The 20953-nt window shown below is 28.4% G+C and overlaps 1 protein-coding gene across 2 annotated transcripts; it reads right to left on the bottom strand.

Moving 5' to 3' along the window:
* Positions 1–896: 896 nt before the first annotated feature.
* LOC122268998 (ubiquitin-conjugating enzyme E2 J2) lies at positions 897–20178 on the bottom strand. Of its 2 annotated transcripts, none has more exons than XM_043040218.3 (7): positions 19978–20178; positions 17830–17974; positions 14185–14225; positions 10665–10858; positions 9280–9327; positions 6470–6550; positions 897–4678 (listed from the first exon to the last, which is right to left on the bottom strand). In XM_043040218.3, exons 1-7 carry the CDS (start codon positions 19988–19990, stop codon positions 4472–4474), a joined length of 729 nt encoding a protein of 242 aa, XP_042896152.2. In that variant the 5' UTR covers positions 19991–20178; the 3' UTR covers positions 897–4471. The 2 variants fall into 2 exon arrangements, with proteins under 2 accessions (XP_042896152.2, XP_042896154.2); XM_043040220.3 differs by having other exon boundaries at positions 19776–19992.
* Between the last annotated feature and the right edge of the window lie 775 nt (positions 20179–20953).

Here is a 20953-nt window from a genome sequence, read left to right as displayed (position 1 = left end):
ATCACTAACATTTTTAATGTTGGCAACTGTTTAAAAATAGTTAAAGTCATTTTAAACAAAATTGAAATAAAAATATTAGATTAGATTCCTTAGATTTGAGTAGTTATATATATAATTATGCGTTAATTAATTCAATTTAATATAAATTTGTACACATTTTATAGCAAAATATAAATTCTCTCCATTTAAAAAAAATGGTATTAAATGCAGGGTGCGTAGGTGTTTTTAAAAAGTGCGTATTTTCGTTTTATAAAAGCCTTTAAAGATGTCTATTTTATTGGGTGTTTTTAAAAAGTGCTAAATTTTCCCTTTTTCAAAATGAGATTTTTCCTTCACTATGTTGATTTTCGCTTCGAATAATGCAAAAAGACACAGTTCACATTCAACATTTTCACAATTAATTCAACCCCAATCTATTTCGGAGTATTGTCAGTGCCTAGCGTATGAAAACGCCATTTGTTTTATATGATTCAAATTTTCATTGTCAAAACCAATGCTCAAAGGGTTTTTTTTTTTTTTTTTACTTGACTTGACGGTCCAAACAAGATAAAACCGTCAATTGTCAAAAACTTTCCAATACTGCTCAATTATGATATTTTTTTAAAGTGCTTAAAAATATTTTTTGAGTGCCTAAAAGGTGCTTATTTCTTGTTTCATAATTTGGCTACGCACCCTGAAATGAGACTTCACTTAATACAAATTTTTAGAGAATTAGATCTAAGAAAAACTTTCTAATAGAAAAAAAAATTATATTTTCAAGCATCTTATTACATTTTGACAAACAAACTAGAGCTGTGCTGTACAAATAACTGATGCAAACCAGAGCCACAATTCAAAGAATTTTTTTTTTAAAAGAACATTAGAAAAATAAAGATTAATTAATAAATAACACCATCAACAGAATAAAACAAATTTTATTTTAATGATAGATCAAAAAATATTGAAGAACAAGTATATGCCATTTCATAACTTGTAAGCTCTAAACATAAAACTATTTTAATAAATGCGCAAAAAAAATAATGAAATTTCATATAATTTCTAGTTAAATAATAAAAATTTCAATCTGTGTAAGTTTTATAGATCACTATTGAAAATTTACTTATTTGTTTTTTACTTAATTTTTGATCTAAAAATAATACAGATTATTTAAATATATATATATTTATATCAATCTTTTTATCGATTTAACCAAAATTCAGATTGGAGTGGAAGAGTATCATGGTTGCATTTCAGAACAGAAAACTGATGTTTCTCCTTGAAATTCAGTATAGAAACTGTGAGGGAATTTTTGAACACTTCAGAAAGAATAACTTAAAGAAAATACCAAAAGCAGGACAAATCAAGCATGTATTTAAAGTAAATAAAGAAGTAACTTAGATATTTTCCACAGGCAAATTAAACCCAACTTTATAGTTATTTTCATAGCCGAACAATTAATGCATCTAAATAATAGTAAAACTCCCTCCGTATATCACTTTCAATACTTTTTAACGGCAAATATAGTATTGATGGATAAATAAAAGTTAACAAGAAGCAATATACATAAATATGCTGAATTATACATTAAAATAAACTTAAGAAAACTAAAATTTTGCACTTGGTTGATAAAAAAAATAATATGCTTTTAACATAACAAAATAAAAATATATAAACTGGGAAATTAGTAGTTAATTACAAAATAATAAATTTTACAAATACTTTCAAAGTGAAAACTTTGACAAATGTTTTATTTATCTAAACATTAAGTTTCATCCCCTCTTGAATTGTATATTATTGTATTAAATAAATTTTTTATGTTTAACACAACTAAAAGACTCCTGAACAAGAGTGAAAAAGTCAGAAGCAGTTAAATAAACAATAAATCTAATCCAATCTTCTAAAGTTAAATATGGAATGTTTTTACATAATGTTAATATTAATGAACACAATATATTTAAAGCAAGTAAATATGATAGTGTTGAAACATTCAGAAGTAAAATTGAGATCATTGCATCCAGTGATATAGATAGCAGTGTAATCATTATCTAAGAAATTAACAGTCAATTCAAATATATATCTAAATAATAAATAAAATATTTCAATTGTAATATTTGTGTAACTTAAAAATAAGTAAATTGTTTAATACCAGTTTTAAACAGTAAAAGATTCAGCAAAGATATAAAAATATTTAAATAAGAAAAACAGTTCTGGTTAAAAACTTCTTGCAACAATTTTATGAGATAAAGCAGAAATATTTTCTACCAGAGTTCCAGCTTTTAGTCCAAAATTTTTCTGACAGGTGGCACAATAAGTTTCAGTTTACGCTTTTTTGTATAAAATTCTATTATTCAATTACAACATGTGATTGTGGCTGGATGATGGATACATTGACAATATTGTTATTTTAATTCCGTGACAGATTTTGAAAAAAATTTTGTGATTTTTCAGTTTTTCTTTAGTTTACAAATTGACCAATTTTTAAAAAAAGAAGAAAAAAACTTACGGGAACAGTGCTACCTATTAAATAAAATTTTGAACTAAAGACAGAAACTTTGGGAAGAAAAATTTATGCCCTATCACATCAATTTGCTTCAAGAATTATCCTTTTTTTTTTTAACATTAACCTTTTTCTTACAACTAATTATAAATATATATATATAATTTGATGATCTTTAATAAGAAGAAAAAAAACAGTACAGTAAGAAAGGATATTTTCTATAGATCCAGGTTTACAATCTTGCATTAAGGTTACAAACTTAAAAATTTTACTTAATTGAAAAAATCAACATAAAAAAAATTTGAAATGATTCCAAAAGTAATTTTTCCTGAAGTATGTACTGAGAAGAATACTGTGACAAGCAAATTTTTATAATCAATTTAATTTACTAATATTCTTGTAAAACAAAATTACACACCACTTTTATAATGTGACCAACTGAGCCAGAATACAAATATCATTCTATATACAAACAATGCATTGAAATCTGGAAAATTATTGTGAATGCCAAGAACAAATTTTTAACAATTATTTAATGAATTTATAATACCATTCAACAACACAGTTTTAAGGGGTCACAGTACCTTTAGGACAATTTTCTAACAAAAATTATAACAAGCATTTTTTTTTTGGTGGCTTTACATGCATATTAATATGACTAAATTTTTTTAACAGTTAAAATTCCCAATTTTTAAATATTTTTTTTAAACATTTTTCTAAAACAATTTTTTTTTATCGTAATTATTATTGTTATAAATTTGTGTATTAACTTATTTATATATCAATATTTTCTAAGCTTAATTAATTGCAAAACTTGCAAAAAAATTAAACATTTAACACATTGAACACTGAAATATAAAATGAAGTAAATATTTAAGTAATTTTTAAAATGTTTATTCAAAGCACAATTTTAGAACATCATGCCGATTGTAAAAAAAAATTTACTTCCAAGCTTTTTATTCTATAAAAAAAAGCCGTAAAGATTCAAGTATCATGTAGGCACCAAAAAAGCATCAATGTCAAAAAAGCACTTTCACATTTTGTTTTTGCAGTAAAAAACACGGTTTTTATGCTTTAAATTGTTCATAAAATTATAAATAATTTTATTAGAGAGATAAAAAAAATCTCAAAGTGTGCATTGAATCACTTGAAGTTTTAATATAAGTAATAAAAACTGTTTTGTCAACTTTTGGGCAAAGTGACCCCTTAATGAAACCAAATATTTAAAAAAGATTAATAAAAAATAAAATTACTGTCAAGAATAAAGATGCAAGAAAATTGTGGATTTTAAAACACAATATTGTTAATATATATAGTCATTCAGTGATTTTTAATAGGTGAAAACAGTTTAAGAAAAACCATAAACATAAAAATCAGATGTGTGCAGTTAACTCGTAAGCAGGGGGAAAAAATATACTCAGAGCATTGACACAACAGACTATATTAACAACTTCTTTTATAAACAACTGGAGTAAATATACATATTTACACTAATTACAAGTATAAAAGGCCTCTAATGAATTTACCATCAATTCTATAATCCCAACAAAAGTGTGAATTTTTTCCTTTTGCATACTTTTAAAAGGCTGTAATATAAACTATTTTAAATCTAAAGCAAAGACAATAAAAAATTTATATTATCTTGCTTGATCAAAAAAAAATTTTTTTTTAATCTTTTGATATTCTACTATTGTATTAAAATTCTTATATATATACTATTTTTAATCTAAAGCAAATAGTTTTAGATGGAGGAATAAACAATAAAATACAAAGTTCCCAATAATATACAACTAAACTATGCAATATCTTGTAAAAAAATTTTACAATTAAAATTTGATTTTTTTTTCTTCCTTTAAACAAAACACTTATATTCAAAAACGTCAAAAAAACAAAATGTACACAAAATTTCTTCCTTTTTGTAAATTTAGTAATAAGAATGATAGTCATTACATAATTAAAAGAGAAGAAATTTAGAAGCAAATAATACAGCATGTTTTACTTGATTATACTATTAATTACATATCTAACTGTATATGCAAATGCTGCAAATCCAATAATAACAGCAACATTAGTGAGTGCACTTAAAACAGCTTGGCCTTTTTCAAACTGAGAACCATTTGAGCTACGAGTAGAATCAGATCTTATATCAGAGTTCCTATTATTATTCAAAAGTTCGAGTTCACTTATGACTTTTCTAGAATCCTAAAATAAATAGGATCAAAAATCAATAATACAAAAGAAAAATACAAATTGCAATTCATTCATTATATGATAAAAACAACTAAATTAAAAAAACAAACATGATATATGGTACTTGGAGTTTTAGCTTGAGGGTTAAAGAAATAATATGACAATAAAGGTCATTCAAATCAAAAATTCACTAGAAAATCAATGTTAAGGTCACCTGTAACAAAACTACATAACCCACAAATTTTAAGCAAACAAAACATAGCATAAGATGATGATTATATGCATTAAAAAAATAGTAGTCCAGGATGGTCATAGCTTACAATTTTTAAAAGCATTCAATTAAAAATGTTTTAGTGCAAACAAAATGTTTCTTCAGTCGAACCCCGCTATAGTGAACCGTCTGCGGACTCAGTAATCTGTCCACTATAACCGATGGTTCACTATATCCAAATTTTTTGAAGAATATTTTTTGCATAAGACAGTTGAATGATTGAAAAATGGCTTTGCAATTTTGCATAAGTCATTTAAAAATTATTAACTAATTAACAGATAATAAAGCAAAAATTGATGGAAAAAGTAATTACGTCGCTAAATATTAGTTTTATTTTCACTTTTTATGAAAAAATTTTGTGATATTTGATTGAACACAATTTGATTTTAAATTGAATTCATCAATTTTCTTATCGACAATGTGCAAAGAATGCAAGATTTTTACATTTTGAACAAGATTTCGAGCCATCTTGACAAAGCATCTTCTCCGTTTTCTCTTTCAGCTCCACGCAGTTTTTTCGATGAAACCATGTTTTTGTCGTATGCCGCAAGAATTGCACTTCAATTTTGACAAGGAAAATTCCTTACACAGTGTCGATTGATTGGTTCCATCATCAATACGCTTTACAATTTTAACTTTGTCCTCTATCGAAAACGCTTTTCTCTTTAGAGAATTTGCCATTTTCACTGCTTTTGAAATAAAAATCTTGTCTCAAATAGATAATGTAAGAATATGAAGAGAGCAGCTGTAGAATGAGTTAAATTGTTCCCCTTCCTGATTGTCAAGGGGTGATTTGTAAAGAATATGGTTTGAACTGATAAGAAAATTCCAAGAATTCAGCAGGTGTCCAAGTTAACTAGTTGTAGAGCAAGCTTGGGGAAAAGAGATAAAGCGAGGCTTGTCAGGGAGGAGGGAGTATAAGATAAATGATCTGTTTGACATTTATTACAGTATAGTTAAAAGTGATAAGCATAAAGGAGAGTAATATGACACATTTTATAGGAATGCATTCATTTTCAGTCCCAACACCTACAAGTTTAAAGATGGAGGACTGAAAAAGATATTTAAAGAAATGAAATTTGAGTCCACTATAGCCGAGTTTCCAAGTTCTAAGCTGTTCACTATAAGCGTTAAAAATAACATTATTTAAATAGGAATACGGACGGGACCGCTAAAAAAGTTCACTACATCCGAGTGTTCACTATATCCCAGGTTCACTATAGCGGGGTTCGACTGTACTTATTATATCTATGCAATCCTCATTTATTTTATATTTTTATTAAAACATATTATGTAAGTCCTTTTTGAAAAATTATAATTCTTTTATTGTTACAAAAAAAAAATAGTCACCAGAATTAAACCTTCATCCCAGTAATCATATCATTATGATTCTCCCCTATGGACTAAATTTATTTTGATTTTTAATTTTATAAAAACAATGCTCAAAACATATCCTAATACCCATTATAAACAACTCAAAACAGCAAATCAAATTATCTATTTTTACTATAGTAATACAGGTACAAACTTACTTCAACTAGGTCTGGAAAAAGTTCACAAAAAATAGGATCTTTCAGGTTAAATTTTAGACTTCTTTTGGCTAACAATCGTTTCTGAAAAAAATTATCAGAATTATAACTATTAAATTACAATCTTAAAAAAATAACATATTCCACATGGAAAAGATTTTAACAAAACTTTAAAAAATTATTATAATTTCATTATAATTTTAATGTATTTAAACACTTCTTGAAAACAATTTTAAGTGCTTTAATCCAATTCTTTAAGACAATTTTAAGTTATAAGTAAGAGTTAAGCAAAAGATTCCCACAATTTTATGGCAATGTGGTCAGAATTGTGTATAAGTTATCATGCATTAAGCAAAACCAAAATTACTAACAAATTAACCCTAAATAAACAAATAAAAGATATATGAACAGTCATAAATCAAAAAAAAAAATACACAATGCCTTTTAATGATATTCTAATGGTAATTAGAGTGGCAAAATGAGAAATTGAAATTAGAGTTGTAATTAAATTGCAAAAATTACAATCTAAATAATAAATTTAGTGTTTTAAAAAATTAAAAATTGTTTTATAAATGTTATAAATAATTAAAATACAAAATGCTTCAAAAAATCTTTTAAAACAATTGTAAAATTGATTAAGTAGTAAGTAATAAAAAATCAAACAAATGAAATGAAATGCTACACCAAAATGAAAGCATATTCTGCTGAAATTAAAGTGCAATAAGGTATTTTAATTTTTTTAAAAACTTGACATTAAGAAAAATTTAAATATGTATATCTCAGGGTCTAAAACTCTCGGATGCCTGATCATTACACCGGCTAAAAATTCTTGTCCGCACTCGTTTTAGAAAATTTTACATGTTCTTTCTTTAAATTAAAAGCCTTTTTTTTCTTTTTTGGAAAAAAAAAACAATTTTTTAAACTAAACTAGAACATTCTAGAAATCTTTCTTAGCACTTGGATGACTTCATTGCTTGTACTAATATATTTGCATAAATATGTCTCTATATTTGAATATATTAGTTTTAATTTATCCTGCTATGGTTATTTTTTATTATCTTATTTATTCAAAGATATGAAATAATAATTGCTTCTTTTTCATGCAGGGTTCGTTGATTTAAATCAGCTTGATTTAAATCACGATTTAAATCTTGATTTAAATCAAATGATTTTTTTAAAAAAATCATTAATTTAAATCAACTAAATTTTTTTATCTATAAATATTGATTTTAAAAGTTAAAAAACAGCGTTTTAAATTTTTGATACTTTTATTACTTACTTTAATCAGTATTAAAATTTAATTTAAATAAATTGCTGCATTAGTTAATTTTAATTACGAAAAATTAACGAAATTACTTTCTTGGTGCGTGTTAAATTCCAACACATAAAAATGTTTTGATTCTTGAGATTGAAAGTACAGATTAAAGTAAACATTTAATGCTGTCTTAATATAGACTTGCATAGCTGTAAAAAGTAATTAATAAACATGAATTTTTTTCAAAAAATAATACAAGTAATGTTAATTAAAATTCTACATATTGAATGAAAAAGCGTGAATTAAAATCTACATCATATTTTATTGGTGGAAAATAAGCTTGAGGTTATATTAAAAAGAAATTACCCTAATATGCCAAAAAGGGGCAGATGTTTTTTTCCTAATATAGTGTCATTCTTCCCTTTCAAAGTCTATTTGATGCAGTAGGGTTATTAACTGGTATTTTTTTCTCATAATATGTTTACAGTATCTTTGACATTATCTGATTTTCCATAAAGAAATTTTTGTGAAAAAAAATTCCAATGAGTACATAGATTTTCTAAAATTTTTTTTAGCTTAACTTAATCTATTTTGATATAGAATTAAAAATGAATACTTTAATATAAAAATATTTAGATTAAATATTTATTTACTTTTTTGATGAATGACTACATTTATAAACACAGTCTGCTACATTTATTTTGCAATTTTAAAAATCAAGAGAAAAAAAAAAGAAATCACAATTTTAAATTAAAGTTATGGTTTGCAAACTGAAACTTTGTTTTAATAGTTAAAGTACAGGGTTCTGTCCAAGCCAAATTTACTATCGTTTAACGGTACCTTTACAAATTCAACTTTAGGAAAAATGATAGAATAATCACACAAAATACCTTTTCCTAAAATTTTATTTTTGTGTCTCGTAAGAAATGATAAATCCATATTTTTACTATATTTGTGTTGATTTTTTAATATAATTTTTAATTTTCACAAAATAGGTACCTCTCAGAAAAACCCAGAAAGACCCCTGAAGTATTCCTTAAATTCTCTATTTCATCTAGTCTTTAAATTTTAATCACGCATTTGTTTCAAAATGGTTGCTATGCATTCAAAACTATGTATTATAATGAAATATTATTTTAGTTAGAGCTTCTAAAATATTCTTACAATATAGTTTTAATATTAAGTTAACTTGATTAAACATTTATAAATTTTTTAAATCATAAATTAAAGTTCTTAGTGTATTTGAATAAAAATCAAAAAAATCTGATTTAAATCAAAAAAATCCGATTTAAATCAAAAAAATCTGATTCTTTTGATTTTTTTAAAAAAAATCAAAAAAATCACGAACCCTGTTTTCATGTAATTTCAGAAAAGTAAACAATGTTACCCTAGTTTCCATTCCATAACATGTTAATTAACAGTGAAAGACAACTAAAGAGTGATTAATGAATGAAAGTATAGGAATTACAAAGAATTTAAAATACAGAAAACAAAATATGAAATAATTGTTAATTTATATTCGGAATAATAAAATACAAATAAATATGGAAATATTTACTTCATAATCTGAAGTTTCAATACTGCCCAAAGTAGGGTTTTTTTCAACCTATTAATAAAAGACAAGAAATATATTACTGAAATTAGTGTTTAAGCAGCCTTACTTCACAGTATCAAAAATTGTTAAGCTTAATCTAACTTGAACTACATACTAATTTGTTTCATCACAATCATATTAAAATCACTAAATATGAAGCATTCGCTACTTTTAAAAATTAGACATAAAGAAAACAATAACAAATTTATTAGAATAAAAGACAATTAAAAATCTTCGACCAGCTTGGTCGCCTTTGCAAACTCACTGTTTCACAGCTCTTCAGAATATGCTATAGCACTTTTCAAGGAGACATTTCAATAAATAAAACAAAAACTCTAGGTGCAACATACTAGATTCTACAGTTTAACTAATAGTGAGCATAACTTGAGAATTGTGAAAAATTTTAAGGCATTAGCCTAGTTGGATATCAAAGTCTGTTTTAAAGTATGCTTAACATAACCAGAATTTGTTTAAAAAAACAATGAATCAATCTTATAAATTGCCTGACACTCCCAAAACCTCACACAAAAAGGAGAAAAAATCAAGAAAAAAAAGTTCATAAATCAGAAAATCTTAAAACCTTTTAATTAATTGTAAAACCAAATTAAGAAATAGTTTATTATGTTTTAAAGTTTAAATTCAGATAAGGCAGCAAAATAACAATCGACAATTATAAAAATCTATTTAACTCTCCGCAACCAAAATTTTTTATTACATCACTCACAAATTCTGGCAAATCTAAAATCATCACCTGTTGCTATTAACATTTACACAATCTAATTTTGCCACAAATTTTTTTATCTTTCCTATTTGATTTTAAAACATCTTATGACAAAAAATAATGAACAGCTAATGTATGTATTTTGTAAAGAAAAAATTTAAAGAAAGAAAAAAAAAACTTATTCTCTAGGTGCATGAAAGTTTTACTTTTTCTGTGGTTTTTATTAGTATGTCATGTTCAATGTGCTTATATACTTTTAAAAAGCAAGAATAGATCAAATGCATTTATATATGACGCATGTAACAAACGACATATTTATGTGTCGCTTGTTACCACGCACAGCAACCCAGGGAGGACGGAAGTAGATTCAGTCAGTCAAGTTTAGAAGAGAAAAAGAAGGGGTGAGCTACAACACCTACACCGTGGATCTCAGTCAGTAAAAGTCCCTTTCCCTTATTTATTTTTTTACTTTATTTTGTAGTCAAGAAATAGTTTAAGGGTACTGTAAATTGTATCAAATAAACTAAAGAAAATGCTACTAGTGTAATAATCATTAACAAGGTTAAATCTTCATTTTAATTATTTAGAAACACTGGACAAGCATGCACAGTTTTGGATAAACACATACCATAAAACTGAGAAGACCAGTTAAAATAGTGCCAGCTGACCAAGCTGGATTCCAAGTATCAGGGTGAAAATCACTAATACTGAGACAAAGTCTTGTATTGCATTTAAATCTTCCATTTGGAGTGATCATGTAAATGCTAGGAGGTTTGAAAGGAAACTCTGCGGGAAACACTAGTTTACCATGATAAACACCACCTAAATTGGTATTTACAAAAAGAAAAATGTAAGACACTATTCAATTTACCAAATACAGACAAAATGTTATATAGTGATACAAAAGTTTTAAAAAAATAATTAATCTAAAATTAAGCTGTTGCACATCCATAAGATCAGCAGGTCCAAATCAGGATAGAAGTAAATTTGATAATGGCAACACTAGTAGTGGTGTTGTCATAAAAAACCAAGACGTCATTACAAAAATTAAAAGGCATAGTCCAAATCATTGTTCAGTTTTTAGATCAGAACTAATCGCCATAAATGCGGCTCTGGAACACATGATTTCCATTGAGAGTGCAAAGAATATCTGGATTTTCACGGATAGTAAGAGCTCAATACAATATCTGAGCAATTGGCGAAACATCGGTGACAGAACTGGCCCGTATATCATTAACAATTTGAAGACTTTCTCTTCTCACAATGACATACATCTACAGTGGATCCCCTCCCACGTAAACCTTTACTTTAATGATCTGGCCTATGAACTGGCCAAGGAGGGTGCTAATGATCCTATAGGTAGTAGTGGCCTTCTAACATGCAATGAAATCTATGCAAAAGTAAAGGCCGACAATAACAGGACTTGGAGGATTCCACCTAGTCATGATTGGTATCAACAAAATAGTCCTGGGGCTGCCCTGGAGCTAAAAGGTGATAGGAAACTACAGACAGCTATCCCAAGACTAATCAGGGTCATCCCCGTGGACTAACATTTGTTCAGGGTCAAAAAACTTTCCCTGTATGTCTAAAATGTAATGTGCACCAGGTTATACCTGATCATTTGCTGTCCTGTATGGGGCTAGAGAAGAATTTTATCTTGGAGGCTCCAGCGATGGTATATGATTTTCTGTCAGTGAATGGTCTTCTGGACTTGGTCTAGCCTTGCTCTAGGCCAAGTGGAATAAGTAACAACAACAACAAATCAACATTCACTACAGCGCGAGAACGCGAGAAACTCGCATATTTTTTTACATTCTCGCATTAAAAAATTATTACCGCGAGAAATTCGCGCATTCTATTAACCAATTTCAAAATTCGGGAAAAAAAATTTTCTCTTTTTTCGCCATTTAGAATAAAATCCGTTTCACTTTTCTTCCTGGATCTTTTATTATTTTCATCATCTGCCCCATTATCTAGCTTCCCTATTTACCAGTATTGTTCAGAACCTTTAAGAACAACAGAACACCATCCTTCCGAACCACAGAACCTCTTTCAGAATGCATTTCTCTGCAACCACTTGTTTACCGTAGGTAAGGTTTCTTCATGAGACGTTCAAATTTTTTGCTCATTAATGTAAGATGGACAAATACCTTGTAAAGCCAATATCTTCTACTCCGAAACGGACAAATGAAAATGAAACAAATGTGGGTAGAAACGATCAAAACGAAACAAATACGCATTTGAGCAACCTAATGAGAATAGCTGATGAAAAAGTAGATGTAGAACATTTTCCATATGATGATGCAGCAAAAATATTCAATGCTTTAAAAATTAGAAGATGTTAAAAATGCATTATAATTAAAGAAATGATTTTTTTTCAAGTCTCTTTGTGTTTTTCTTTTTTTTTTTTAATTTTTGAAATCTCACTTAACTTTTTGAAATCTCACCCTGTTTTTGAGAAAGGGTGAGAAATTCTCACCCATTTTTTTTCTGAGATGAAAACACTGCAGGTCCATGATTTTGTGCACCCTAAAAAAGCAGGGCTGGGTTTTTAACAGGGAAAAAACAGTTTTTTCTAGGATATGGTAAAAATTAGACTTTTACTGGTAAAAACCTGGAAAATATTAACTTGTGTTTATTTATTTCAGGATATCGTGGTTTGTTACATATAACTGATAGGAATATATATTATTCCTATATTATAATTCATATTAAGAATTATTAGATCATATATATTTACATATATGCATATAAACAAGTAACAAACCATTGGACAGTGATATGATGTTAGCTATCTTCTGAATTGTAATTATAAAACTAATTTGCCATATAACAAGTTGTGGCAAATCTTCTATTAAAAACTTAGAAAACTGATAAATGTATTAGATTTTAAATATAAGCTAATAATCATTAATTAAATATTAAAATCATAACTACACATTACATTATTGTATTATATCTTTGTATACTATAACTTTATTACAGATGTATGTATATACAGAAAGATCAACTGCGCAAAATTTTGGAACTTCATAAAAAAGAATTAATTTTTTTCTTTTCTTTTTTTTTTTTTTTTTACAAAAGAATAATTGGAACATTAAAAAATATACAACAGTGATATAGGCAAAATAAGAACTTATCTTATCAAACTTTTGTCCTTTATTGTTATAAAATTAGATTAGGAAAAAAAATTTATTTTACTTATTTCACTCCGTATGTGGACTTTTAAGATCAAAATTTTCCAAAATAATCATTTGTTCAAATGAACTTGAAGTATAAAAAATAACTTTTTATGTATGAAGATTTCAATATCAGAGGAACAACAAAAATGAATATCAATTATGCCTACACATTAAAAATAAGAAAAGAACACTGACAATATTACATAAATGCATTATTTTGGCCAAAAGTTAGATTAATTTATAAATTAATATAAGATGAACATTAAAAAAAAATATATAAATACTTTTTTTTTATTTTTTTGAATTCCTATGTTCAGAACTTTTTTAGTACAACTATAAACAAATGTATGACTAACCATCCACTCTTTAAAGGAGTAATCATAGCAATTGAAAAATTAGAATAACTTTCTATATAAACATTAAAAAAAAAGAATTAAAAGTGTATAAAATACACTTATAGATGACATATAAGGTTCAGCATAGGAACAATAGCACAAAGCTAGTGCAGAGAGGCAAGAAAGATTCATGTATAAAAGATTTTTTTATGAATGATGGAAACGCATCAATAAATAGATGATGGTAAGCAAACATTCTGAGAAGTGAATCTTTGAATGTAAATGAGGGTTAAGAAGGAAAAAAACTAATAAGCTTATGAGCATATTTTAACTGTTCATAGACATGACTTTTTCTTTACTATTCGATTCAATTTCTTGACTCTACGTAAATCCTAAATTTTTAGTATAGCCTCCAATTTTCTATGTATAGCTTAAATCAATTTTTATTAGCCTAATATTATTCAATTGAAAAATGCAAGAAATTTTTTTTTCATAGAAATGGAATCGAATCCTTAGCAAATACGACCTTACATGCAATGAAATGTTTCATTTTGAAAAGCCACTAACAACCACAATGTGGTTGTTAGTGGTTTTTCGAAACATGTGAAATTAAAAGATGTCAAAACTTTACCTTTATAAGGAGTGTCCTCAGGGCCCAAAACAGCAAAATGCCTAGAAGAATATTTCAGTTTAAAGATATTTTTTAAATTCAAAAACTAAGTAACTTAATTTTTTAAAGTCAAAACAAAGAATAAATTTAGTAAACATGCATTAAATAATTTTTTTTTTCAAGTTTAAATAAGAAGTGATAAAAACTAAAAACAAACCAAGTTTGCCTTAGAGTATTAAAAATAACAAACATTCTAAACAAGGATTGGTTAGGTGAAAATATTTAAAACAAATTAAATTAATAAATAATATTAATAATTAGTGACGTTAAGTATCTATGAGAAACTGAATAGAAGATTTTGTTTTTGGCAAAGGTATCAGGAGTGTTCAAATATTTCTCTAGAGAATATGAAAGATGATTCTCGTATTACGTTTATTTTTCGTAAACTTCATTCTCGCTAGAGTGCAGTTAAAATTTAAACTTTATCCATCAGACAGTTTTATTGTTATAGTCAATTAAAGAAATAAATCTCAGTTTATTTAGAAAAATCTAAAGAAATTGGTTTTGAGCAATTAATAAACACTTCTATTTAAAAGATTAAAAATCTAAAGAAATCAAAGCCAAGGTGTATGAGGTTAGATGCAAATTTGTTCCAGTATTTGTAAATGGTAAGAATTGCATGAATGAGCTTAATACAGCTCCAAATGATTAACATTGTTTCATACATCTAACAGAAGTGACTTTCTCTGAAATGATAGATGAAGTACAAGATCTGTTTTGCGTGATTTATCAATTAACGTGCAAAAAATAATTAAGAGAAAAAAAAGTCATCTAGAAAAAAAGAATTTCATAAGATAAAAGTAAGAGAGAGAAAATCGACTCATTAGCTCTCAGTGGAACATAAAAGTAATGGTGTGATTCATTCAGAGACTGTTTGGTGTTTTTTCAGTTTCATCTTCACAAGTATCTTCATCAATACTTGATAGTGAACGAGACATAAGATAGTACTACATTTCAGAAATATTTGAAACAGCCTGTTTTGAAGGTGATCCGCTAAAAAAATGGCAGATGCTGAAATTGGCCATCAAAGTGACGTCCACAGTTTCTGAGGATGCATGCTTAACACCTGTGCTGATTACTTGCAAAAACATTAAAATGGATAAATAGAGAGGAGAGCCTTATGTGTGGTTATTGCACTATATTTGTCAATATATAGTGCAATATATTTGTCAATTGTCTATAGGTAAGATAATTGAAAAATTTTAAGACTTAAGGAATTTTTTAATTTGCTTTTTTAAAGGACTTATTGAACAACCCTCAAAAAACTAAGAAAATTTTGTTATTTTTAAGGAAAATTTAATTATCTGCAAGGGAGAGTTAGAGAATCTAGATACTGGTACAAGGAACTAGCAACTAAAAATTTTCTCACATCCCAGGGTTCCCACTCTATGATGAGATTGAAATTCAAGGACTTTCCAGGACTTTTCAAGGACCTCAACAAAATTTTCAAGGACCTTAATCTAAGACCAATTTTAAAAATTATTCTCTTCTATTTTACTGGAAGCAACAATGCTTGTTGTGGCAATAATTAATTTCAAATATAATACCTAAATGCTTTGTCTATATAGAGAGAAGAGAGTATATGTATTATGGACTAAAATTTATATTTTTTTAAAAACAACCCTACTGGTTTTACATATTAATTCACAAAATCATTTTCAGCACAATCTATAACTAATGGTAATGAGGTGTTAATGGTGAAATCCTTTAATCCTGTGTATTTCCATGTGAAGGCTGCATGAAAGACAGAGCTAAATCTTAGGTATTCCATATTCCATGACTATTCCATAACCCCCTCCTCTCCTCTATTAAACATCGTTTCTGAAATTATTCATCCATAATTTACACAACCTTCTCTAAATGTTATGCAGCAACAATTCTTTCTGAAAATAAAAATTAGAAGGAACATATCCCATTTTCACCATGTTTAAAAGTATTATTCGTTATGTGTAATCCACAACTGCCAATGAATATGACCTGGTGGGAATATTTCTCTTTTAATTCACACTGAAGCTTCTAATAGAATTTCCAATTGACATAGGGTCCATCCATGGATAATTGAAGTATTTTAGAGAGCTTTTAACCATCATCCATGCATTTGTAAAAAGAGGACAAAATATTTTCTGCAGTTCCATGACCCATAAATTGGGAGGTAAGATACTTAGTGCAAACTTTATTATCAATTCCTTACCATAATGTCCATCTGCTTAGATTGTCGAGACTGATTTAACGTCTCATCAAATAGTACAGTGTAGCAATCAACATTCTTCAGCTCATTTATAAGAATCCCTTTGAAGTATAGTGCCAATCCAAAGGAGCCCAAATAGGCTCACTTTGTGGCACTACAAAAAAATTGTCTCGCTATACAGCTATCAGTAAACATTTTGGAGAACAATTTACTAATCCCTTCACAGGAGTTACATGAATAATTACTAGTGATGCACTTCAGACTCCAGAGAATTTCAGCATCAAGCACATTCCTTTTGACCAGATAAGAAGACAATGTTACCTCGGCCACTAAAGTTTCTGTTTCACATGGGGCACACGATGTTGAAGGAGTATTTACACCAGATGAATTAGACGTTGATGTCTTTGGAAAAAGAGAACTCAAGGCATGAGACTGCTTTTTTGTTTTACCTTTCTTTCATGTGTGATTTCAGAGCAGATTCTTCCATTTTCGCGATATCGATCTCCTTCATGCATAATCGGCACTTGGCTCTGAACTTCTTTCCGGGCATCGATAAAATCCATTCTTTATAAGCTTGATTATCCATCCATTGGGGATTAAAATAGCACTTCCCAGGCATAACTAGTCTAAACTACATAACACAAATACGAAGCCGTGCCTTTGCGAATACGCTTTACAATAAAGTTTTGAAATGACGCAAACGTAAGGACAAGTGCGGATGGTAAAACGGCAAATTTATTGAAAACTACAAGGTACATATTGTAATGAAATTCGGGATTATTCCAGTTTCGATAAGAAAAAAGAAGATCTAAGCATATGCGACAGAAGATGAAGTGGAGTCTTGCCCCGAACGCATTGATTGTCTGCTGTGCTCCGCGCGCTTGGCAGACACCAAGACGCTATGCCCGGTTAGAAACGGTGGCGTTAAAAACCACGTGAGTGAGCTCGGGAACAAAACAGAAAGAACGAGAAAGATCGCGGGTGTTTTATAAAAAGGGCCGCCGGCAGTATTGGACAAATTCAAGGACCTATCAAGTTTTTCAAGGACCTAAGACGTTTTTCAAGTACTTTCAAGGACCTAAATTTAGCAAAAAAAAATTCAAGGACTTTCAAGGACCGTGGGAACCCTGCATCCGTTTGCATGTATCTACTTAGAATTCGTGAAAGTTCTTTAAAATTTATGAAATAGAAGAAATCAATATGATACTACAATATTTAGATTCTTGTAAATTTATTAAAATACAAATAATGCTTTATATTAATCTAAATTTTATTATTATTTAGATGAAGTATTTAAGAGTTTCAAGAAAAATTAAAAACATATGATTTATGGATTAAAAAAAATAAGAAGAATAAATTTTTAAAAAAATAATAATAATAGTTTTTACAAAAATTATTAAATGCTACAAATAATATACCATTCTAAAATATTCTGAGGTAATGGATGGGCTTTCACATAAGGTACTGGATCTTTCATCAATCTCATATAATCTTGCTTCAGGCGACGTGTGGCCATATTTCCTCTTCTATTCATTTTGGAATCAAATTTCAGTACACAAATTTCTAGAAATGATAAAAAAGAAAAACTATAATAAAAACAATCAAATAACAAATAATAATAAATACTTTATATATTATGCAAGTGATAAACTTAAAGAATGCCAAAATAAAGCTAAACAAATACTAAATACAACAAATACAATAATAATAAATATAAACAATAATTAAAAATCTCTAAGTCTAGAAAATGTGTGATAAAAATTTCTCTATTCAAAACATAAAATATTCTAAAAAAAATGTAGGTTATAGCAGTAATTTTCAATACATCCTCCCAAACCATGAGCTTAAAAGAATTTTAACAAAGGGATGAATCCTCAAATTAATATGGGTATAGCCTGTAGTGTAAGTTACAACTTTTCCTATGACATCAAGCAAGAGAAATTATATCAGCATTTATTAAGGAAGCAAGACCTTGGACTACATTAAACCACCAATGGATAATAGTATCAATATAAATGCAAACAAAAATAAATCTTGAGCTCCTTACTATAACTTCCTATTCAACAGTTTACAGCTGCTTATTAGAGCTTATTGTGTGACGCGATATTTAGAAAGAAATAATTTTGCTTTCAAAGAAAGAAAGAAATAATATAATTACCGAGATAAAATTTCCTGCATTTCATAAAATAATAATGATATTAAATACTGCAGCTGAGTTTCAAAAGAAAATTTGTTTTAGTTATTTCTAGATATACTGCTTAAGAGGCTACATGGTTGTTATAGATCCCGGGTTTGATCCTCGAGCCGGGCAAGGTTGACTCAGTCTTTCATCCTTTCAGTGGGTCGATAAATGAGTAGCAAGTATGCTTGGGAACTAAACACTCAGGGTTCCACGTTCGGCTGACCACCTAACCGGAACATCTGCTCCTGCATCCTGGAGTTCAAGGTCAAGAAAACTGAGATGGGCAGAGTAGGCCTTGGACCTCTATGGGCTGTCGCGCCACAGAGTTCAATTTTTTTTTAGGTTGTTATATTTAGAAAGGTTTAGCTTTTTTGGCAGTCCAGATTGAGTTTGTTTATTACTATTTGTTCTTGTTGTAAGCAGTGCAAGTTTAAAATCTATTTGGCACTCTGGCGATTGTAGTTGGTACAATAGATCATGATACAGAAATATTCCCCCATAATAGGCACACAATTAAAAATTTGAATTGAATATTTTTAGTTAAGATAAAAGTTCATATAAGAATAATATTTACCCTCACCCCTGATCATTTTTATTTGATTGCACCAAAACGGCCACTTACTCTCATTTTAAAACTTTTTTCCTTATACACATTATTTTCTATGTTACTAATACTTCAGCACAAAATTAATGCTACTTCACTTGAAATCATCCATAACTATCGATCAAATTCACATAGATGAGTCAAAATAAAATTATATATCACTTAAGATTAAAATTTTAGTAAAACAAACAAATCATGTGTGAAAAATTTATAAAAGTACAAATAGAGTTTCTTTTTTTTTCTAATTTACCAACTCAGAATTAGTGAAAGGGGTTTTAACACTCTTACAAAGACAAGTTGAAGAGGAAAAATTTATTGTAGGGGTAAAGATTAAAATCTTACGATATGAAATTGACACATTTTATTTTACATAAAATGGGGGGATGTTTAACCGAATATCAATACCTATTGCAAAATCATAATCAATAATATTTATTACACTCTAAAAATGAATGCAGAAGTAGAACTTTAAAGAATGAAAATATAAGTAAACAATGAAATATTTATAAAACTTAGTAACAGAAATGAAAAATGGAGCAGATTTATTCAATCTCAATGCAAATATAAATTTCAAATACCTGGTAATGCTTGAAACGAAAATACTTTAGTAAACTAGATAGCAAATACGTAAAAAAAAAAAAAAAATTTCTTTCAAATGCAAAAAGAGGCTGAAATTCACAGCTTTCGAAGAATTTAAAGTTTAAATTACAATATGTAAACAGACGATCCCAAAACAAATCAATCAAGATTGACGAAATCTAAAGGAAATGTATTACGTACGCTTTGGGTGCATTCAAGAAATCTGAAAGGTTCAGGCTGCACAAAAAGTTACATCAGTTGTCTTTCATAAATAGTTTGAAAACTTCAAATTCTAAGAGAACGAAATAAACTCAGACGAAAGAATTGAAGCAAATATCAATAGTGATATTCCAAATAAATTACGAAATCTTGCTTCGCATTCCGCACCTCGCAAAAGCTTTTTACTCGCGCGTGATTTCGGGGACATTTCAGTTTCTAAGCGGTTTACGGTTCTGCGTGGAGGTGATTCTGCGTAAAGGTATTCACAAGAGCCTTGCACCTCTACTCACAGTTGCGAAAACTTTAAAAAAAACTGCCGATTGACAGTAAATATATTTCACCAATCAGAATTTCTTCAACAGCGATCGAGTTGTTGCAGTTCATTTACGTCACATAGGAGCTGCACAATAGGCTATATTGGCGATGGTCTGGGAAACATCCCTGAGGATGATCCGAAAACATGCCATCACAATTTCGATCATCTGCAGAGGGGATGGCACCCCCGCTTCAGTAGCCCGACGACCAGCACGCGAAGTCGAGCACTTTACGTTAGAAAAGTTTAACGAGGACCAATACCGCACACCCTCGATCCCTACGCAGACTAATCCAAGTGGTCACCCACACGCACACTGACCGCAACCATTGATGCTTGACTTCGGTGATCTGGTCATCACCGATCGAATTTTAGGTTATGAAATCATCTTTTCATTAGCGATCGAAATGTTCTGCAGGTGGCGTAAGCCATAACCTACTAGAAGTTATGGCAGAACTCTATACATGCTTTCCCCATTATCGTGTGGAGATTCATAGAGGAAGGAAGTATATTAGCTTCTCTCTTGATTTTCATATAGATTAAAAACTTTGAAGTTGGAAAACTATATGGAACTGAAAACTACATTAACCCATTGGGGACTGGTAATTCAGAAAAGCATTCGTACAATATCAGAATCAAGTTGTA

This window comes from Parasteatoda tepidariorum, chromosome 8, assembly GCF_982258835.1.
Source record: "Parasteatoda tepidariorum strain Cologne lab strain chromosome 8, Ptep-v5.0, whole genome shotgun sequence".
Lineage (NCBI taxonomy): Eukaryota > Metazoa > Arthropoda > Arachnida > Araneae > Theridiidae > Parasteatoda > Parasteatoda tepidariorum.
The sequence above is the reverse complement of the archived record's forward strand: the minus strand, read 5'-3'. Positions and strand labels throughout refer to the sequence as shown.